General features: G+C 44.9%; 1 protein-coding gene across 8 annotated transcripts in view; it reads left to right on the plus strand.

Moving 5' to 3' along the window:
• The window catches only part of LOC147893446 (P-loop containing nucleoside triphosphate hydrolases superfamily protein), an 80,578-nt gene that overhangs the window by 28,193 nt on the left and 28,729 nt on the right, over positions 1–23,656 (plus strand). For 7 of the 8 annotated variants that reach the window (XM_087385782.1, XM_087385784.1, XM_087385783.1 and 4 more), the window contains 5 exons: positions 72–130; positions 344–417; positions 10,450–10,536; positions 10,672–10,733; positions 21,344–21,372. In XM_087385782.1, the coding sequence (XP_087241908.1) occupies positions 72–130; positions 344–417; positions 10,450–10,536; positions 10,672–10,733; positions 21,344–21,372 (311 nt within the window). The remainder of the gene's footprint in view (positions 1–71; positions 131–343; positions 418–10,449; positions 10,537–10,671; positions 10,734–21,343; positions 21,373–23,656) is intronic. The other variant, XM_087385786.1, reaches the window with a different exon arrangement.

Raw genomic sequence — 23,656 nt, forward strand, 5'->3', positions numbered from 1 at the left:
TAGCTCACAATTTAAGAAGTAAGTATGTTTGGAAATAGAAGGTGCTTACAAGCTCCTTTGTATTTTCTCAGCACCATGGACATTTGACCCTGCTGGACTTGTAAAGTGCCTCACTACTTTACGTAGTCAGGTAAAAATGTGACATTTCATAGCAGTGTTGTGGTCTGATGGGCAGAGATTTAAGAGTTTACAGCCACAATAATGTTCTTCCTGTGCAGTCTGCAAGTGATTAGTCTTACTTACAAATGTATCACTTCTTCTCGCTTGATGAGTTGATGATACAATTTTCGGGGTGTGGATATCAATTGCCAACATTGAAGCAAGCAAGGATTTTCTGTATCAGGGATGGGGATATGCTCCTTCATTTGACCATGGAATTGGAGATCCGATCGAGAACGACATCTTTATCAGTCCATCGTATGCATCTTATTGTAACTCCACGGCATAGATCCATCTTTCTTTTTATCTTTGTGATGTAACTTTTGCAGTTTATTATGACAGCAGTATGTCAAATATGCCCAATCTACTTTTGTTTTTCGATACTCTTTGAGCTAATTTTGGAAAAAGGCACATCTCTAAGGGTTGACTTGAGACTTTTGTAAAGATCTATTGAGTAATACGGAAATGTCTGCGCTTTCCAAGTGTGACAACCTGTTTAATGAGATGTTGGCGTAAGAAGAGGACAAAGATAGAGATTAGAAGGAAGATCTACCTCTTGGAAGGAATGTAGATCAAAATAGCACCTGTTCACCTTTGTTTTGAGCTTATATGCCTTTTTCTCCTTTCCCATCCTCCCTATGTTTTCTTCATGTCTAATACTATTTGTTCTATTTCTCATGCTGTCTAACGGTTTTTCTCTGGTCTTGCACTCGTTTATTCATTATGCGCCAGCAGACAACCTACCCCCTGTTTACTTTTGTATGTGTCACTTCATTTCCCCCCTTTTTCCTGTTTCCCTCGGTGGTGTTTGTCTATGGGTGTACCCACGTGTTCGCTGCCTCCATCTCCATCTGTCAGCTATCCTTAAGTTCCATACCAAAGCTATATCAAGCTAGCTAAATATTTTGTTTCTCATGTCACGTCTACCCCACTTGGTTTTGCCAGATAAGAGGAAACGACCAGCCCAAGCTCCCCATGACCCAATATTCGCTCCCTTTTGTTCAAGGATGAGTAGTACACAGATGGTCACACAGTCCTCTTGGTCAAACAGGAGGTTCAAATGGTTCAGAATGGCATGAGGGAAGCCATCCAAAAAGGCAAAAGGTGTGACATAGCGCTTCCAACAGGCCCAACATATTGGTCAGTTCTAATTAGGATGACACACAGCAATAGGTGGTCGACTCCATTACTTCCCATCACAGTGCCTCTACATCTTCATCCTCAAATCAATGCGGCTCTGAGTATACATCATACCTGCAAATCTATCTAAGGCAAATCTAAGTACAATGTGCCCACGAATAGTGCCTAAATGTCCCTTTAAAGCAACCTCCGAGGCATGAGAGCCAAGTGGAATGCACAAGTGGCAAAAGCCCCAAATTTTGAAGGCAAGTACCAAATCAAAGGGCAAATGCTAATCAAACCCAAATTTGGTTGTATCAAGCAAAGGTCACTGCAAATAACAGGAAAACTGGCAAAAGCCCCAAATTCTGAGAGGGCAAATATGCCAAAAAAGAGGGCAAATTTTGAAAAGCTTCCAATTAAGCTGCAATATTGCAAATGTTACTAAATCTGCACAATTCTAGCCAATCAAAAAAACTGAGCTTCACAAGGAGCTCTGCTTGTGCTAGCCAGGCCCTGAATGTGTGAAGCTATCATGGTTAGGGGAACGAAAATGGGAAATAGGGAACGGAAACAGAAGCGTTTCGGGATTTCTGGGAGGGCTGAAACGGGGAAACCAAATCTGCAATATTGCAAATGTGACCAAATCTGCACAATTTCTAGCCAATGATAGAAACTGAGCTTCACAGGGAGCTTTTCCTATGCTAGCCAGGCCCTGAATGTGTGAAGCTGTCATGGTTAGGGGAAACGAAAATGGGGAACCGGGAACAGAAACGGAAACGGAAACGTTTCGGGATTTTTGGGAGGGCTGAAATGGGGAAGCGCCACGTCCGCAAGAGAGGGGGGGGGGGTAGAAAGGGGGGTTTCGAGATGAGAACACACACATCTAGAATGCTACAGCCAAAAGCCTACCTGCAACTTAAAATATAGCGAATAATACTTACCACAATGTCACTTAGAAGTTAGAACTTAGAACAAGTTACAAATTAGAACTTAGAAGTTAACTCAGCAGTGAGCAATACAAATATAAATGACAAATCTGAAATCAATGAGAAAAGCTGAAGATTGACAAGTTACAAAATGCCAAAGGCAATGTAATATATGATTCATATATGTCTCATTGTCAAGAGTCAAGACTCAAGACTCAAGAGTCCAAAGTACAAAATTCAGATTCCCAAAAGCCTGGGCTCTAAGCCTTAAGGCCAGCCACTACATCACTGATGATATGATCAAAATCTAGAATGTAGAATCTAGATAGCTCAGCTGCTCAAGAGAACCTCCTCCTCCACTGCCATCTCCTCATCGTCGTCGTCGTCCTCCCTCTCCTCATCATTATTAGTAAGGGCCTCATCAGGCTTATAAAAACCAATGAACTTGTCATGAGTGTACTCTTGTCTCATCTTGTTAAGCAAACGCAAGTTTGCATTAACAAAGGCAAGATTGTTTGCCCTATGTGCTTTGAGACGGTTCCTCTTTTTTGTATGGATGTGGACAAAGCTGCTCCACATGCGCTCACAAGAGGAGGAGCTACAACCCTGGCTTAGAATCCGAATGGCAAGCGATTGCAGCTCTGGGGAATCAGCTCCATAATCCTCCCACCATGTAACAGACCCAACTGAAATCTCAAATTTTAAGGCTCATAAAATTCAGATGTATGGCAAAGCTCATGAAATCTGAAAATTATGAATCATTAAATGAGTTAAGATTACCTGTATTGTTGGACATCTGGCCATCCAAATATGCCCTCCTTATTGCGGTAATTGGCAAGCTGGTCCTTCACTGTCCAGCGAGCTTCTGGCGTTGGCACCATCTTCTGAAGAGTGAGGTTCCAACCACGGACCTCCTCTGCATCACTTTGTTGTGCAGTTGCCTTGTGTTGAGACTTTGGGTCCAACACAAATGCAGCATGAATGGGAGAGTAGTACTGATTCCACCTAGTCATGGCCAAGTCCTCTAGCTCTTTCAAAGTGCAGGGATCTTTCTCTAACACTCTGATATTTTCTATCACACGATCCGTCCCCTCATATACCTTGCCAATAAAAGGCCTGTCTCCATCAATCTTTTTCAGCAGCAAGACAATCGGCTTACACAAGTCATACAAGTGTGATGCATCAGCCCAAAAGTCATCGCTGCCTATGCACAAATCGTAGACCAATATCCCAAGTGCTTGCTTTGAAGTGAGCCATGCATCCCACCGTGGGCTTGCCACAACCTACTTGAGCGCAGGTCGCATTTCAATGAGCCTGCGTAGCATCAGATTATTGTATGCAAACCTTGTCTCTGCATACTTCAAAAGCTCCTTGCTTGCATAGGTGCGATACAAAGAGAGGGAAAAATGATGGCATGTAATGAACCCAACTATCTCTCTTCCATTATCAATTACAGTTTTTACCCAAGGTAATTTGCCAATGTCTGTCAACAGATTATTCAAACAATGGGCAACACAAGAACTCCATCCACTTTCTTAATGATCCTTGATTCCCCTTGAACTTTTCTCCCTAGTTTCAAGACTTGCTGTTCAGCCAATGTTGCCTTCTCTCGAGTGTTCTCAGCTCATTTTGAGATCTATTGATCTCATTAAATTTTCTTCTACTCACATCTGTTTGCCTATTGACTTTTGGAGGGACATTGAATATGGGGGTACCTTTGTTCCAATAATGCACCTGCAGCCTTATTGGTATTTTCGCCATCTGAAACCAACTGCACAACATTAGACGAGCCCACATACTCCACTGCATTTGCCCACATCTGCATCAAAACATTTGCTGTTTTTTCTTATACTCCGCACTCTATGGAGTGTATGTATACAGAAGAGCCTCTGCAATATGCCAAAATGCCCTCAAGTGATCGAATACGTACATCACTCCAACCATCTGCTACCAAAGTGACCCCATACTTATGCCATTTCTCCTCAACATGCTGAATGGCCTCATTAACTGCCTTCAACTCATCCTCTAGAAGCTTTCCCCTGAATGCATCAAAAGTGTGAGGGGTGTATGTGGGCCTAAAGGCTGTAATTTCAGACACCATCTCCTTGAAATAAGCAGACCGTGCCGCATTGAAACTAATCCCATTTGAGTAAAAGAAGTGGGCCATGGCTGCATCTACGTGTGCCTTCCTTTGTGGATGGCATGCAGTATAAAGGGTGCTTTGCTTTCGTGCAGGTGGGAGAGGAGGAGATGTAGTAGGAGTAGAACGTGTATCTCCAAGAACATGTGTACTCCCAGAAGATGAAATTGTAGTAGTAGCAGTAGAGGGAAGAGGACTCCTTTTTGCAGTAACCATATGAGCACCTGAAGTAGCTCCTCCACCAGTGGATGCAATAGTCCTAGCTTTCTTCGCGGGAGGAAATGCCTCGACCTCTCGTGCCAACCTTGCTGTCTCTTCCTGGGAGATTTCATTGCATATTGTAATCCCCTCTCCCTTGATGCCAAGAAGATGGGCCTTCACCCTATCAGGAATCCCACCTCTTTTCAATCCACACATTTTGCACATGAACTTGCAAGCGCCTCCTTTCTTGGAGTCGTAGGCACTCAGGAGATCGACTTGACTCCACCAAAAATCTGCTTGGGTGAATTCTACCTTGGAACGAGACTTAGGGATAGGGCTTCTTGAAGCCATGGAAAAGCTTGAAAGGGGGGCTGAAACTGAAAAGAGAGCCAAGGGTTGAAAGAGAGGACTGAAACTTGAAAGTGGGGGCTGAAAGAGGAGGGAACAGAAGGTTGAAAGAGAGGGCTGAAAGAGGGCGCTGAAGGAGGGTTGAAAGAGGGCTGAAGCCTGAAAGAGGGCTGAAGGAGTGGAGTTTGAGCTTAGAAGGAGGGCTGAAGGGGAGTAGATGATGATGGAGGGTTGAAGCAGCCTGCAGGAGAGAAAGGAGTGAATGGGGCTTAAGGAGGGCTGGAAAACCTTGAGGATGGAGAGAGTATGAGGTTGAAGGAGTGAAACATTGCGCATGAGGCCAAAATCGAGATCAAAACGACAAAAATCGGGCTGGTGGCGGATTTTCGCGACATTTGGAGACCCTAGACGCATTGTTGTCTTAAACGGGCCGTTTCTGTGCCCTGAAATGCGTTTCAGAATGGCTGAAACGTTTCAGCCAGCCATTTCAGGGTTCTGAAACATTTCAGATTTTGAAACGCGTTTCAACATCCAGGCTTCGCTGAAACGGTGTTTCAGGCTTGACTGGGCTTTGAAACTCGTTTCAGCGTAACTGTGGAAGCTGTAGAAGATTCTCCTAGATGATTGGGTTGAATTCATTGCCCAGGAACGGGACAAACGGAGCGTCAATGTTGTACTAGAAAGGTGGCGACGTGTCTATATGAAAACCCAATCTCTCAAACCATCCGCATGTGGGCGCGTACCAGCATCTCTGATCACCTTGAGTTGCTAGTGTCAACCAAGGTAGCCTGCGTCGCCCTGTGGTACATGAGCCACATGCACGAACATGGTAGAGGTAAGTGAGTCTGGAAGGCCGCATCTAGCTGCAGTGGGGATGCCTCGAACTTAGCCTGAATGATGTGATGAGGGACAGATGGCTTGCTACGTATCATCGGCGAGAGTAGAAGAACCTGTAATCTCTCCACTCGAGTCCACTCTGTGTCGGAGAGGTTTGGTCTCCAACAAGTGCTACCATACATGCTCGCAGGTCGGACTAAGGAGTCGAAAAGGAGAACCTTGGTCCGCAGGTCCTGAAAGTGCGAGTGGAAGCATTGTCTCTCCAGCCGGGCCAGGGAGGCGTAACCTCTACTCAAGCGTGCTTGCATCGCCGGTAAGATAGGTCTTGAAAACAGAACCCCCGAATATGTGTATGATGAAACGATCTCAACTGGTGCCCCATCAAAAGTAAACTGCTCTCTGTGTGCAATTGCTCTGGAGGTGTTGAAGATCATAACCTTGGTTTTACCTAGGTTGAACTTCAAGTCATGAGACTCTCAAAAAGCCAGTAGTGCATCTAGATGCCTCTGGAGCTCCTCAGCAACAGATGAGGATAAGAGCACCACATCATCAGTGTACAAAAGGATCTGGAGCAAATAACTGGCAAGAGAGCAACCATAACCTCCTAGTGTCCTTATAAAAGACTCAAGCTCGTCTATGTAGAGGCCAAACAAGGTCGGTGAGAGTGGGCAACCTTGTTTGTCCCCAATGGTGCTGAGGATCTCATTTGTCCATCCTCCCCCCATTCGAACCGTGCCAGAAACCCTCTCATAAAGTGCCATAAAGCCCAAACTATCTCGAGCCCATATCCCAGCTCCTGTAACCGCCTGATGAGACATGCTCGAGGCCTTGTATCGAAGGCTTTGCAGAAATCCACAAAGTAGCAATATACCCTCTGTCTCTGTGTCTTGGCCTCCTCTATGACACTCCTAAGTGTCAGGATATGATCCATGGTCCCGTGGTCATGTCGAAATCCTGCTTGTCCATCTGCTCTGAGTCCCTGCATCTTTGCATAGGGACGACTGACCTCCATATCTAGCACGGAAGCATATATCTTGGACATGACATGCCCGATCATAATGGTCCTGTAGTTGCTTGGATCCATGGGATCCCCTACCTTGTGGATAGGTGTGATAGTGTTGACGGTCCAAGTGCGTGGGAAGCCGAGGCAAACTGCTTCATGAAATAGCTTTGCAAGGATAGGGGCTAGGATATCAATCCCGTATGCAACAAATTCGATGCATAATCCCTCATGATCCTTGGCTCAGCCATTATGAAGCTTCATGACCGCATCTTTGATGTCTCCGTTAGTGAAGAGGGTGCAAGAGGTAGGTCGTGGTGTGTGCAAGAGATCAGGTGTGGGCTGGTCGGGGATGTCATAGTGTGCGGGTGTAGTTGTGCCAAACTTGAGTGTCTGTGAGTGGTGAGGGGGACTGCTGTTGAAGAAACTATCACCAAAAGTCTTTGGAATTATTACTGAAAAGAATGTTTAGTAATTCGTCCTTGTTTTGGTGGACAAAGTTTCGTTTCTTTTGGCGAACTAGACGGCGATACTTGCGTAACCACTTGGTAGGCCATGTTGGGATTCGAATCGGAGTTGGAGCCTTACACTCACCATCGTACCACCTATTACATGGCACGGACCCTAAAGACAGTGGACGGTAGAACGTGTGGTGTACAAGAAGGCATGAAGGGCAGCTTCGTGCTGTGATCAGCTAATCAACGCAGCCTGGTCCTCTGGGAGGGGTATATGGTCAATATAGGTGAGTAGAGTGTAGAGCCGTGCATAGTATATGGGTGAGAGGCTGTGGTCAAAGTGTATGTCGTGATAGGTAGTGTAGGTGGGTCGTGTGGTGAGTGGTAGAGCAAGGCGGGGAGTGGTGATATTGAAGAAGAGATATGTGTGATTAGCCGCAGGCAGTGGGGGTGAAATGGAGAAGTCTGTGATGTGTGATGTGAAGGTGGGGGATCCCAAGATATAATCAACTATGCTAGACCCCCCTTCATGCGGAAAGCATGTGAAGCCCCTGGAAAGGGCCATCGCTCAAGACCATTATAGATAACAAGATCATGTGCCATACCTAGATCCAATAGTGCATGTCTATAAGAAGTGATAGGGGCCCGTCTATTAGTAGACACTCGTGACATGTTAGCATTAACAAGATCTATGTTGAGAAGTAAAATAGCATCCTCTCGAAAATCTAGTAGTGGCACGTGGTGTGCTCCTGTCCTCGTGTTGAAGTCCCCCACTTGGAGAACATCTCTGCGGCTCGAGACATCCATGATATCACGGTAGAGGGATGTATATGGTGATGTCTCAGCCTCCTCCCATACTGCCCTAGCAAAGTGTGAGGTCTCTAGTGGAAAGTAGTAGATCGCTATGAAGAGATTACGGCTAGTGATGCATCGTAGTCGGATCCAAAGAAACCTAGAATATGGATCTCTCCTCTCCACTGATATCGCCCAATAGGAGATGATCTATATAAGACTGCTACTCCTCCTGGTCCCTATACTTTACCTATCTCCCTCGACTCCTCCTTATAGGCTGACTCCCACGTGTATCCACTGATCACCGGTAAGGGGCGCTTTGGGCTCTAATGCGTCTCCGGATAGAAGACTATATCTTTTCCTGTGTATGACCCCAAGAAATTCCCAAGCTCGGACTAGAGGGTACCGTTACAGCTCCTAATGGTGCAAGCAAGGGTCTCAGTATCTTGAGTCTCATAGACCCCGTCCCCCTATGTGGAGGAGTAGTTGATGAGGGGATTCCAATAGAGTATTGGAAAGAGGGCTGGCTCAGAGGGAGAGGGGAGAGGGAAGAGAAAAAGTATTGTAAACCACTATGCGATGCGTATTTGGGGACTGTGAAGTGGGTGATGGAACGGTTGTCGGTGTAGTAGTCGATATGGTTGTTGAGGTAGAGGTAGAGGCAGAGGTAGAGGCTCCCGCTGTAATTGTCGAAGTCGATGATGAGGATCCCAAGGTGGAGGCGGGTGGTGATGATGATGAGGATGGTGGCCCCACCGAGGTAGGTATTGTACCGGTCTTCGTTATTGCTTTGCTGTCCACACCGAGTCCACTCCTGTTGATGAGTGTGTTCACGTCCTCTAGAGTGAGCTGCTTTGGAATCCTGTCATCTCTCTTGTTTCTTCCTTTATCCATTTCTTTCTCATTCTCTCGCCCACCTTTCCCCATCTTGTGATGCTAGTTCAAAATTCTTTCTCTGTTTTTTTGTTGGCAGGTACTTAGGGCAGCTGCAGCCCCTCATGTGGGCCCATCAACCCATGCACACTTCATCATTGAAAGTGGAGGGGCTAGGAACGGGGAGTGGGGAGGCTAAGAGTGGGGAGTGGAGAGGGAGGGTTGAGGGTGGAGGGTGAGGGGGACTGAGTGGAGGCGGGAGGCTGCAGAAGGAGGTGAAGGGCTGTAGGCGGAGGTGGAGGACCGCTGGGCAGAGCTGCAGGTGCAGGCGGGGGGGGCTGCAGGCAGGAGGCGTGGAGCAGCAGCGGGGGGCGAGAGGGAGGGGCGAAGTGGGCAAGAAGGAGCAAGCGGGGGTGAAGCAGCAGTGGAAGGTGGAGCAGCGGGGGACAAGCCAGAAGCCAAGCGAGTAGGTCCGAGGCGGGGGGCGAGCACAGAGAGAGAGAGAAAGAAAGAAAGAAAGAAAGTGTATTATTGTCCACTAAAGGCCAAAATGGGCCCATGGGACATCAAGAACTCTGCATACAAGATAGCACAAAATCAACGTGCCACAAAGAAGAGGCATCGTCGAATATCATCTAAGTGCTACGCAATACAAAAAACTAATGAGACAAGGAAACTAAAATCAACATGAGAGTACACGACTCATGGGGACAATTAGAGGTGTCTATCACATCTCAAATAGACAACAAGAAAAACTCCGTGTGTGGGGTGTAGTTCTGAATAATGTGTCGGTGATAAATAGCCTAAGCTCCACATGGGCCTGACTAGGATCCCACCAAGATCTGCTGTTGATGTCCAAGGGTCCTCTTTGTAGGGTGTACTTGCGTGCGGAGTGCGGTGGCCTGCTGTCGAGATGCTGCAATAATAGTAGCTCTTCCACCATGTTTTCAATCTTGTTTCTCTTTCTCAATGGACCAGAATACTTACATGTGACTAATAGTCAGGTGAATTTTGGTTGAGTTCGTAGTTGTGATGATGTGTCCCATCTCACTACGTCAGAATCATGTAAGGTTGGAGAGGATTTTCTTGTCTACTATGGCCAAACGTAAAAATGCCAAACACAGTCTATAGGGCACGATGGGGTATTCAATTAAAATCCATGCATTGAAGCGTTAGTAAGGAACAAAATACAATGTTTCATTGCCTTAATGATTTGCTATGGAGATGAGATTTCCATAGAGGTTGGTTATGAATATCATATTCCTTTTCAGACTTCTGAATTTTCCCATAGGCTTGGCATTTCTTTGTTGTCGTCATGTGACTTGTTAGATTATCTCCCTTATGCATATATCTAGATGAATCCAGGAACATGCCCAAACTTATCCTCTAAAAACACAACATAGTGCAATTTCAATCTCAAGGGTGAAAACCATAAACTCCCTGTTGCATTTAGATGTATGTGTTACATGTGGACTTGGTCGATATCCCGTTCTTATCAGAGCTTATGACAGATCCATAGTTCTACAAGTGGCTGAATGAACATTGGAGGGAACTAGATGATTGAGCCGGTGAACTTGTTACTGTCATGATATACAGGCACAAAGTGATACTGATTGAAGGAAACTACTTGCTTCTTCCGGAAAACTTATGGAAAGACCTTGCTGGGTTTTTTGATGAGCGCTGGTATCTCCATTGACTTTGAGTTTATGCAAATCAGGTTAATTTTGATTATTTTTGTCAGAAATTCAGGATTAATTAAATTGTGTCAAATTGTTTTGAACTTCAAATGAAGTCCGTTTTGTTGCTCTCAATGACTAGGTTCATAGACATTGATATTGAGACAGCCATGAAGAGAGTTGAGCTCAGACACATAAAGACTGGTATGAATATGCAAGCACTATACTCATTCTGTTTTCTTTAGAGTAGTCTTCTTAAAGAAAAAGAATTGATGTTTTGTTAAAGAAAAAGAATCAATGACTAGGTTCCTAGACATTGATGTTGACACAGTCATGAAGAGGGTTGAGCAAAGACACATAAAGACTGGTATGAATGTGCAATCAATGTTATCTTTAAAGCAGATTTGTAAAGACTGGTATGAATATGCAATCAATGTACTTTCTTTTGTTAACTTTAAAGGAGATTTTGTTAAAGCAGCTGCCTTCTTTACTTGAAACTTTGCCAGAAAAGATGGCAGCTCACTGGTTTTAATCAGTGATGGCATATTGGGTGGTGCTAGGCAGTCACATTCCATTCCTCCTTTCCCTCCCTTTCCGAATGTAAAACAACCTGCCTTTTTCTCCTAGCTCCCTGCCTATTGTTGCAGTTGTTTCCTGTTTCTTGCACGGTTTCAAGATGGAGAACCAAACCCATGCCAACCTGATCAAAATTTAATTGAGAGATGAGTGGTAGTAACCTTGTCACATGAGGCTGTGCATTGTCCATATCTCTTATTTCCATGGCTGTGCCAAGGATATTGATGGTTTAATTTTTGGAAAAGATGGTGGCATCCTATAAGGTCCTTTTAAAGACTGATTGGTGTGTTCACTGAGTATGCCTGCAGCAAGATTGTCACAACCATGAGTGTAGCTTATGCTTTATATGTGTGCACGTGCGCACATGTGCATGTAATTTTTTTTGCTAAAAAGTGACTTGAATCAAGTATAACCAAAGATTACAAAGTCCTATGAAACAACTCATACAATATCAACAGATCAATAAAATGTTGAAACCAGTGTAGAGTATGAAACGGCCAGGAGGGAGTGTGTGAAAAGAACAATCCATGATCCCGCTTCTTCATGAATATTGCTAGTTGTGCTGGAAGAGCTCTGGATCCTAGATCAGGTAGCCATAAGAGTATGAATGATGTCCTGCAAGATGATGCAAACAGACTGGGATGTGCAAAGGGAATGTGATGTGTATGTTTATGTGCCTCTATGGCCTCTGTACATTTGGCTCTTTGAATTTGCCAAGTGATGAGGCTAGCAATGATCTTCCATGTCATGATGTGAGATGGGACTAGGCAAGAGAAGAACGTTGGTTTAGATGGGTATAAAATCGAAGTCATATTGAGTAAGATAGGGAGGAAAAAGGTTAAGTTATAGTCATTACATTGGCGTAAAAAGGAATTATAATAATTAAATTTAAGGATAGGGGTCAAGAAACCTTTGAAACTCTAGTACCTAAGGTCCAAGGATTAACTTAGGTCATAGGGAGAATTGAAAGGGCACATCTAATGAGGTATTACCATTTGTGTGGTCACATCCCATCTTCCACCCGTTCTATTGGGAGGATGCTCCTCTCTCATAGGAGTAGTAGTGCTCGACTAAGAGAGCATGTAGGATATGTCCTATGCACATAATTAGTCAGCCTAGAGTAGGAAACGAATAGGATAGGGAAAGAAATGCCCGGTATAGACGTTACGGGGCTGCTTACTGCAGCATCAAGGCTGTAGGAGGGGCTAGAAACAACCGTAGGTCCTGATTCGGGTAGAAATCAAGAATTTGAGGCTAGTTGGAGATTCTGGCTCATTACATTTGGTATCAGAGTGGCAACGATCTAGCAATGGGACAAAAAAAGAGGAGGCTATTTGTTGATCGAGGCGGAAGGGAGGAGGAAGAGGCACAACAAGATAGGGGCGCAAGGAAAGAAGAGACTTGGTGCGCGACGGGGAGAGAAGGAGCTTTGGGGGAGGTTGGCTATGTGTGGGCATGCAAGAAGACAGCCATGAAAATTCGAGTGCGGCAGGGTGAATTATCTTGCGTGACAGGTGAGGCTTGACCAATCCGCCAAAGCAAAGAAGAGAGAAAATTTGACCGGCTCAGAGATGTCGCCTTGAAAAAGCGGAGTAGGGATGGAAGCAAGCTTCCACAAAGGGCAAAAACTGTGGTTCCGGTGAAGATATTTTCTTTGAAATTCCATTATGTCTCTGTTTTTGGATGGTGACCGAGTGTCTTAACGCCCCCCATTCCCCCCCAAACCAAAATAAAAAATAAAAAAAATCCCTCATGGAAAGTTGGATCGGGACAAGATTTGAAGGGGGTGATCTATCCATCATATAGCCCCTGTAATGGTATGGAGACCTCCGATTTGCTCAAAAAAAGCAGGCTAAAATCAGCGCACTAGTTCCCAGTACAAGACAAGGGAGAAGGGCTTGTTTTTCTGCGGGAGACAGATAAGTACCACCATGAGTACCCAGTATTTCCAAAATTAGTATGCTAATCAATGGGATTAGTCAAAAGAAGAACGTCTGCATCTGGGACATTTTTGAGTTTGCAGACTGGTTTGACCAGTTTGTGGACTGGGTTGGCTGAGCTGGCAGGACGTCCTGCCCTATATCATAAAGGCTTCTTTAGGGGCCAGTTCTTTCATTCAGTGCTAGTTCTTTCATTCAGTGCTAGTTCTTTGGCGCCTCAAAATTTTTCTTGCACACCAGTAGAGAGGTCTAGAAACACCTACAACTGCCATTACAGCAGCAAGGAGGACAGGAATCATGGAGACTTGTGCCTCACCATTGGCTGCAGACAGAAGCAACAAGGACGTCAAGGATCAAGGTGCAAACAGTGCCTCACCATTGGCCTTCCACTGGAGCAGCAAGGAAGTCTGTTTGCAGGTCATCACCAGAGATTGAAGGTGCCAGAAGGAGCTGGTTGACAGTTTTGGGTGATCAGGGGTCCACATCTAGGCATCACCTTGTCTGCTAGATGGTAGCACACTGAACACATTGTTTTCTATCAAGTTTAGTCCATTTGTTTGGAACAATCTATAAATACACGATCTACTGTTCTACTCTATTGTTGCACTCTCAAAAATCCAAGTAATCTCTATGCACTTGTGTACACAAGGAAAGAAGAGTTAGCACTGTGTGGTTTCTGGGCAATGTTTACATAATCTTCTGCTGCAGTGAGTGTTGACTGGGTCTTCCATCCTTTTGCATGTACTGTTGAGTGTTGGCAATGAGAGAAGAAAATTGATCGCCAAAAATATCCATGGAAAAGTTGGCAAGGAAGTTTGAATGGCAAGCATGGCAAGAAAACTGAACATGAAGATGAACACCAAATCCAAGCAGTTGAATTTAACACACGATCATGTTCCAATTCTTGTTCCTCAATTGCAAACTCAAGTTTCATTAATTTTAATTTAGTGTTACATTCACATTCTGCAAATAGTTTGTGATAAATTAAGTTGATCTTTAATGTCTTTCTTCTTTGTTTCTAGATCATGCCATTTTTGTCTCTAGTCATCTCTCTCTACTTTTTGTGTTGCTTCCCAAGTGAATATCCAAGTATTTCTCCATATTCTTTGAGGTATCAATTCTTTGAAGTGCATATGAAATACACGAACCTATGTGTTTAGGAAGAGATTGATGTCTCAACCTGGTTTCGCTCTTCCATTTGCTACCGTTAGTTATAGATACATGGCTAAGACATCGTGGAAAAATTACAGGCATGGGAGCAAAAAATCATACATCATGGTTACAACATCCTTTTAATTTCTCTTCAGCACATAAAACTAAGATAAGAAATTGGTTCTATATTTGATCTTGAATTGGGCGTCAAATGTGCTTGGGAAAAAGCTAGCACATTCAGATCATGGTCTGAAAGAGATGGATGCAGAATACATTTGTGATGTGTCTAAAATGTTGTGAAAAAGCTAGCGTATTCAGATCATGGTCTGATAGAGATGGATGCAGAATACATTTTGATGTGTCTAAAATGTTTGTGATGTTTCTAAAATGTTGTGAATTTGCTCACACATAAAGTTTCAGTTTTTCTTTTCGACAGTGCTCTCTAGTGATTATATTATAGGAGTGGTCAACCTTCAAAATAAGACTTTAACCTTAGATTGGTTTGCAGCCATCAACTCCCATACTCGGTGATAGTCAGAGTGCTATTGCGGTGGCACAGAATCCTGTGTTTCATGCATGCTGAGATCCATTATCATTATGTTAGAGAGAGACTGCATGTAGGAGAGATCAATTCGATCTACTGACCTACATATCAAAACGTTGCAGACCTTTTCACCAAGGGCCTATCCAAAGAAAAGTTTGAAGCTTTCTGCAAAGCTTTGGGCTTACTTCCATTTGGTGATTTGAGATCATTACTTGTACACCAGAACATTGTCATTGCAGGGGGTGTTGGGAATACTGTAATATTTAAGGCAATGGCCAATGCATCAACATTAAGTTATTTTCATCAAATCTATGCGAAGGATTTCCTGATGAAAATCTGGTTAACAAAGTCTGGATGATTCCCATATGCCTTGCTTTTGGAGAAGAATCCATGTCTCTCAACGTCAACATTCTATACTGAGTCTGGAACTAAGGGAATGAGTGCCAAATTTTTTGGTCTTATACATAGTGGTGTGAGCTCTTTCTTTCCCATCAAACTTTCCACTCTCAAACGCTACCACTCAATGTTCCTGCCTTAAATGGCACCCAATCCTTCGCCATTGGCATCCACCTTCACAATGAAGGAATCCAGCCATGCTACCAAAGGGCAATGAGTCAAAGCAATTTTAGACCTTCAAAGCTAGCATTCACAGTTAGGAGGGTCAGGGGCAAAAGAGGATGTTGCCATAGTGGATTATTTCTTGCTCAACCAAGACACGTATGAACTGCCAATAAATGGTGAATGTCTCCCAAGCCCAATCTGAATCACTGAAAGCATGCAAGTTAGAGTTACCCCTCCTTGCATAGAACAGAGCAAGATACTGAGTACCCTGCAAATATCTATTACATAACTTTATTTCTGCAATTTCAAGTTTTTAAAACTAGGATGTTTCTCAAAAGGGTGCATATGTTTCCCACTGTTTAGTCAGGTACTAGTTGGCTAGGATATAGCATTTGAGGGTGGACCCCTAGGTGAAGGAGTTATGGGCATAGTGTCCCACAAGAGATGTGATCTTTAAGAGAAACGTAAAGACCACACCCCACCCGAGTATCCAATCATGGGACCAATCGAATGCATAGAATGTATGCTACCCCAGCACCTATTAAGGAGAATGTTTGCAGTAGCCATGGGTGTGGGCCTGTGAACATGAAAGAGTGAAAGAGATACAAGACAAGACGACAAATAAATAGGCCTAATAGGTTATTTGAGAATGCCAACCAAACTCATATTAATCCTATATTAACCCTGAATAGAGCTAATTGCCAGGGACCTAAGGATGAAAACAGAAGTAAAATCAGCCTAGTATTGACCACCCAAACTGAATTTAATAGTTAAGCAAATAAGAGTTGTTGAAACAACCTTAGTCCATGATTGTGGCATGTGACACATGGCATGCTTATGTGGCAGCCAAGACACTTTGCATGCTGATGTGTCAGTCATGAAATGTGATAACCTTGACACATAGCATGATGAGCTGGCATAGGATACGTGGCAGTTTGTGAGGTGGCATAAGACACGTGGCAGTCTATGAGGTGGCATAGGACTTGTGGCAACTTGCGAGTTGGTATAGGACACATGGCAGCCTATCAGATGGCATAGGACATGGCAGGGCCACCCATGACCCATGGCACCACTTGTCATGGACTCAGTCTCCATGCAGCCCACCACATTTCAGGGGAAGCCACCACCACATCCTAGAGGGGAGGAAAGGTCACATTCTAATTGAGGCCTTTCCATCCCCTCCATTTCTATTTGGGCCCAAATCCGATGACCCACATCAGCAGCCTCTCGTGCATCTATAAAAGACCCACCCCCTTCACTTGTAGACTCTTTCCCTCTTGCTGGTGCAGCAGCTCTTCCACAGCAGCCCTTCCTGTGGCAGCCTCTCCTCGTCCAGCAGCTCTCCATGCAGCAGCCGCTCCTGCAGCAGCTCTTCATGCACTAGGTGTTAAGGTTGGTCAGCTCTTGTCTGTAGATTAGGGAGCGAGGGCTTCTATGTGTGTGTGCCTGCCCAAGATAGGTGTACATTGTGTAGTCAGTTGGGGGCTATTACTAGGGCACATTGCCAGGATCAAGGGCTCGTTTAGGGCTGGGTTAGGGGCAGTTTAAGGCTGGCACATTGACCAGCTGGTTGGGTTAGCAGACCAGCCAACCCAGACCCAGTCAGGTCAGGTCGGCTAGTCTGCAGCCACCCCCTACTATAAATAGGGTCTTTTAGCTCTTGTATTCTACAGTTTGTAGGTGCAGTTTCAAGCCTATGTTTGGTGTCTTCTGAGGTGCAGCGGAATTTATTGTGAACAGAAAGAGAGAGCAGAATGCGACTAGAGAAGATTACTGTGCAAGAATTGCAAAGATGTTCAGGAAAATTCCATGTGTCACTGCTGAGAAACCCTCCGATGAATGAATACAATCCAAGGGCTGAACTGTGCCTCTGGATGACCGAGTGGCAAGATCTCCTTTCCCCTATGCATGGGGGAGAGTTGCAATTTTTGCAACTCTCGCCCATGCAGTGCTACACCCTTTCAGCAGCTATACTCAGGTTTTTGAGGCAACTTGTAGTGGATTTTACATTTTTTTTCTGCATATCAGGCAACTAAAAGCACACAGTTTTACTGAATCAGAATCTTCTTTCTAAAGCATGATGTTGTTACTGATGTGTGGAAGGCAGTGGAAATTGTGCAGGCATCTTCCCTCTTGATTGGAATGCCCGTGGAGGCTTGACTTTCCATAGCTAGCTATCTTTTGGGACATTGTTTATGTATATAGCCTTACTTTTCAGTCATGAACTTCATTTCACGCCTTGTACATACTTCATGCTACAGTCTGACTCCTCCCCAGTTTGGTCTCATGTTTGGAAAGGTCTTGCTAAGATTTACTTCAACACCTGGGTCTTGTATCTCCTTGTGAAAAGAGCCTGGATTTATTTTTAGGAGAGGGGGAAGGGGGGGGGGCTAAGCGAGTGCAATTAAACAACATGCAAGCGAGCAAGCCCTTTATCAACTGTATCATTAATCACAAATTCTTCGGAGAGATTCCCAAATTGATATTTCTTCTCTCCTTCCTCTTCATGCTGTCACAAGAATACAATGTCATGAGTTTCTCTGGGCTCCTCATATCAAATTTTGTGTTCTTCACCAGCCCCCTTCTCTAGCGATATATCACTCGTAGCTGCTGCTCCTCCCCGCTCCAAGCTGCTCCCTCCTCTCTATGCCTCAGCCCTCTCCTCTCTTTCCTCACACCACACGGTCCACTAGACCACCACCTCTTGGTTTTGTACCCTGCAACAACTGGTATGATGCGGAGTGCAAGGCTTCTCACTGACAACTCCGACTTGAAACCAGGTGTCATCTCCCGAACACACCAGACACGGTACGCAAGTAGCGACGTCTCATACATCTAAAGAAGCAGGCATTTCTTCGTCGAAATGAGGAGGAGCTGCTGAACATCTTGTACAGCAACAACTCTAAGGTTTTTTGGCGGAGATTCCTTGAGCGTAGGTCTCCATCACCCCTCACCAACATGAGAGTTTGGCACACGTATGCACGCCATCTTTATGATGTCCCACACCAGTCTACTCCAGATCTCGTACACACACCTTGCCCCACCACTTGCACGCTGTTCACCAGAGGGGGAGTCAAGGACGCGACATTGAAACTGCACAATGGCCGAGCTAAGGACCACGAGGGGCTATGCACTGAGTTTATCACATATGGGATTGACACGTTAGCCCCGATCCTAGCAAAGCTGTTCAATGACGTTGTTTGCCTTGGCTTCCCCCGCACTTGGACACTCAATACCATCACCCCCATCCACAAGGCAGGGGATCCCATGGACCCAAGTAGCTACAGGACTAGCATGATTGGACATGTGAAGTCCAAGATCTATGCAGTAGTATTGGATGCGTCGGTCAGACTGTCCGTAGAGATGAGAGGGCTTAGAGCAGAGGGTCAGGCCGGTTTCAGGGGAGACCATGGAACTATGGATCACATACTCACACTCAGGAGTGTCATAGAGGAGGCCAGATCACGGAAGGAGAAGGTATATTGTTGCTTTGTGGATTTCCGCAAAGGCTTTGACACGGTATCTCAAGCTCTACTCATCACACGCCTACAGGCACTGGGGTTTGACCAGGATATCATCTGGGCAATCATGGCACTTTATGAGAGAGTCTCAGGCCGAGTTCGGATAGGATAGACGAGATCTTGAGCACCATAGGGGTCAACAGGGTTGTCCCTTATCACCAACTCTGTTTGGCCTCTACATCGACGAGTTGGAGACTTCCATGGGGACTTCCGGAGGGACCGGTTGCTCACTTGCCAGGATCATCATCAGGATTCTTCTTTATGCAAATGACATGGCACACTTGTCCTCCACACCCGAGTGGCTCCAGTGACAACTGGATCCACTGTAGGCTTTTTGTTTATCCCATGATTTGGAGGTCAACCTTGGCAAGACGAAGGTCATGATCTTTAACACCTCTCGAGCAAACATGCACCAAGAGCAGTTTCCTTTTGGTGGGTCACCAGTTGAGATCGTATCCTCTTACTTGGGGGTCATCTTCTCCGGCCCGGTCTTCATGATGAGACTAGCGATGCAGGCCAGACTGAGCAGGGGATACGCCTCACTGGCTCGGCTAGAGAGACAATGCTTCCACTCCCACTTCTAGGACCCTCGGACCAAGGCTCTTCTCTTCAACTCCTTGGTCTAACCAGCCGGTATGTATGTCAGCCCTTGTTGGGGACCTGACATGTCAAATATAGAGTGGACACGGATGGAGCGCCTGCAAATCCTTATGCTCTCACAGATGATCCGGGGGAAACTATTTGTACCACATTATATCATTTAGGCCGAGTTTGGTACTTCTCCACTCCAGCTAGATGCAGCCTTTCAGACCATCACATATCTACACCGGGTTAGATCATATGGGGACTGCACATCAGGGAGACAAAGGTTGCCATGGTTGGCTCTTGATTCCTCCATGAGGTTGGCAGCAGAGGGAGACGAGCGATGTTGGTATGCATAGACTCACAGATGGTTTGTGAGATTGGGGTTTCACATCGATATGATACCTCCTTTTTAGTACAGTTTGGATGCCCCCCTAGTACTCCCACCCACCATCCCGATTGGGCCACACACCAACCAGGTCATTCGAGAGGATCTCCTGCAGCTACACACCTTTAGGACTTGGTTGGAGCCGAGGGAGCTTCCAGTGAAGCTGAGCTTCTACAGAGATCACTGTCTTCATATTTCGGAGGAGGGATTCATCACACCACCGGAGTACACTGAGCTACACATGCCTCACTCACGATGGATCTCCATCGGACAGTTTCGGATATCATCACACTTCTTTTTTGGAGTTCAACTAGACTGGACCTTGCATCCAGAGTGGTGGTTGTGAACTAGGTTTTTTGCTAGCCACAGCCTGGTGTGTGTGCTCCTGTTGGTGTAGTTCCAGAGATTGTATCAATCAACTCATTAGGCCTATCATGAATTTTTTATGGAGCGGACTAGATGGCACTACAGACACTATTGCCAAAGTAGCTCGGGACACCTTGATCCTTCCTACATAGGAGGGAGGTCTAAACATCATAGATCCAGACTTGCAATGCAGGGCCTTGCTTTGCAAATTTGTAGTTAGAGCACTTATGCCTGGGGATGAGCCTTGGGAAAATTTCTTGTTTCATGGTATTTAGGGGGAGGTTGGATGGATAGCACCAGATGGATCTTCACCTCAGCCTGTCTAAGGTCTCCTTTCTCCCCGCTTATGGTTGCGATTCTAAAGGCTTGGGCCAGATTCAGAAGTACCCTTCAGAGAGTTCCTCCCTCCTCTGTCGAAGAGATTGACAGGCAGCTGATTATGTGGAATAACAGTATACTTGATGAGCATGGTAGGCAGCTTGGTATGTCTCACGATATGCAGTGGTCCAGGTGGGAGAGAGGCCTTGCCGCGTAGGCTCTTGGAAAGCCTTCAAGAGGCTTCCAGAAGTTTGTCAACAGCAAACGGTTACACCTTAGAGGATGTGCAGGGAGGATGTTTCAGATTGATGCAGCCCTTCCCCTTGATTGGGTGGATACAGATGATAGGCCCGTTGTTTGCTCCGTGTGGATGGGGACTTTCTTGAGGACAGGTATTCCTCTCTAGGTTATAGCTTTTTTGGGAGCACACGAGGATGTCTGGAGCTCTTTATTTTTTATTACATTTGAAGGTTTGAAGGTCTCTATGTATAATTTGGTGTTGAATACTTTCTTCATATTCTTCTTTTTTATTCTCCCTCCCTTGTGTGTGATTGCCAAGGATCTCCCAACTTCTTATTTATGCTATGTTTTTTTTCATAATAGGGCAAGCTTAGAAAGTAAATCACAACATTTTGCAAACCATCCTCCCTTATCTCTTCTGTGTTGGTTATGTGACTTTTTTGGAAGAGAAATTGGGACTGTACAAAAGTACTTTGTAGGCTGGTTTTAAATTCTATGGACAAATGTATTTATCTCCTTTTTTCAAAGTTTATCATAATAATAAATTCTTTGGAAGCAAATTGAAGAGTGCATTATCTCATGCTTTAATGACATTGAAAACATGTTTGTCATTTTGGTTCTTGTAGGAAGATCACCAAAAGAAGCCAAACAGCGGGTAATCACTTTTTCGATAATGTTGTTTTTGATAATCTTCTTTAAGGAAAAGAAGTTTACATGTTGGAAGACGATAAATTTCTACAAAACTTGGGACACTCATGTACATAGGAAATTATGGACAATGTTTCAATTGATCGTGGGTTGGGATTGCTCAAAAGATAAAACTATACTAGTTTAAAACTGATGTCTTTTCAAGATTCTGAAGATATTAATTAAAATGCAATGGAGGTCAAGAGCATAGAGAGAGGGAACATGGCAGGCAGTAGTAAGTTTGGTAAGGGAGAACCAAGGATTTGTTTTTTGTTAAGTGGATGAGGAGGAAATGGATATAGAGGTGTAAATAACATTTTGTGAACCTAATGAGGTAGCATAAAAGATTGATGGGTTTTTCTTGTTTAGAGAGTAAAAATTATTCGCCTGAAAATTCATAACATAGAAGAATGACGGAAACTCAAACAAATACGATAGATTCCCTATTGTGGAAAGAAGTACAAACAGGAAAAACCACCATGAGGGGAGGCCAACTAGATTATAGGTCCCTCTTCCACACATAGGTAGAATGAGATGCTCTGAAACCAGCCTCAACAATGTAAAGGGTGGTAGGATCCACTTAATTACAGCATACACAATAATCTGACAAATAAATACACACCACATATTAAATCACAGGGGAGCTAGAGCGCTCCTAATCAGAAACAAGGACACCGATTGGCCCCAAACGTTGGCACCTTTTGCGGTATTTATGTAACATTCATTTGAAGCCAAGCGGCTGATTACAAAGGTCTCTGGGAAGCTGCACCACAGGCAAACCAACGCTCGCAAACTCCCCGTCCAGCCCACCCTGTAATTCCCTGCTCAACTCCAAATGGTGAATGGCATCCAATTACTAGACAATCCTGTATCCTCAGCCAACCAAAGCATGCAATAGAGATCTCAAAAGCATCCACTGTCTGTGCCGCACCTGCAATTGCACAACCAAGTGCCCAACCAGCCAGACACGGCTGAACAACTACAAGACAGCCTTCAACAGCCAAACTTTGGTGCAATCAATCGACAAAGCACTCCCAAACAGGTTGCCTCAATCTATAGCCTCCCTGGCCACTGCCCAACAGCATAAATCAACCTTTCTTCGCAAGGAAAGAAACCCAAACGCAATAACTAGCCAGCAACCAATCAGGGAACGGAAAAAGCAGGCAAGAAGCAAGCCTTCTTCTACCCAGTGTCCACAGAAGATAGGTCACAGCCCCAAAAGCAGCTTAGAAGAGAACACCCACGCCTGGAAAGTTACCAAAAATCAGCAGCAACACCTGGAAGGCTCCAGAAATCAAATTGCAAGTTTCCCTGTAGAGCTTGGACAGCCTAGAAGCAAAATCGCAATCTTCTGTAGCAGCCTGGAAACACCTGGAACGGCTATGGAACCGGACGCAGTCACCTGGCACAGCTCGGAAGACCTATAGATTAAATCACAATCTGGACACCCTGGCTGAAATCACAATCTGCAACAGGCTGCTGGATCAGGTGCGATTTCCTCTGGCAGGCCCTGGATGCACTGGAACTGGCCCTGGCTGATGGCGATTTTCCATGGCAAGCTCTGGAAGCTCCTGGCAGATGACAATTTGGCTCTGGCAGCACCTGGCAGGCTCTGGCAACTCACAACTGATGATCTAGCTCTTCTGGAACTGATTTTGGTCTTCTGCCCTCAAAAACAGGGCTCTGTGCTTTTTTTAGAGTCTTGTGCTAAAATTAGCAATTTTTAATTGCACCACTCTTTTGGCCCCTTGTTGCACACTTTGGCCCTAGGAATTAATTACCTAGTAACCGAGCGCAAATTCACTATTTCCAAGGGTCCACTAGGGAATTGTAATTCCCCAAGTCCTGCCCCATAGTCGGACCCTCGCGTCCCAGGCAGTCACGTGCAAATTATGGGAGTCGTAAATCAAAAGTCCCATAATTTCACGTCCTCGTGACAGACCCCTCTCTTGAAAGAAGGCAAGCATCTGCGATTGCCATAAATTACCTGCAAAAGAAAGCCAAGTGGAAACACTGCAATGTTTGTTAGGCAAAAGACAAGCATTTATTTTATCATATCTCTTCTCTTGGAAATGCAAAGTTGTCTTTGAATACCAAGCATAGCGTTGATCCATATAAATAATTTTCATCTTCGAGACCTTTTTCATGAATTGAAGTTCTACGTGGTGCTAGTTCCAAGGGTGTAGTTGGTATGATGCCAACATGTCCGTTGGCCTCTTCATGTTTGTAAAGCTTAGATAGTCTTTGTACCA

The sequence above is a fragment of the Dipteris shenzhenensis genome, chromosome 15, assembly GCF_047967505.1.
Source record: "Dipteris shenzhenensis isolate YYH24624 ecotype China chromosome 15, Dip_SZ_1.0, whole genome shotgun sequence".
Lineage (NCBI taxonomy): Eukaryota > Viridiplantae > Streptophyta > Polypodiopsida > Gleicheniales > Dipteridaceae > Dipteris > Dipteris shenzhenensis.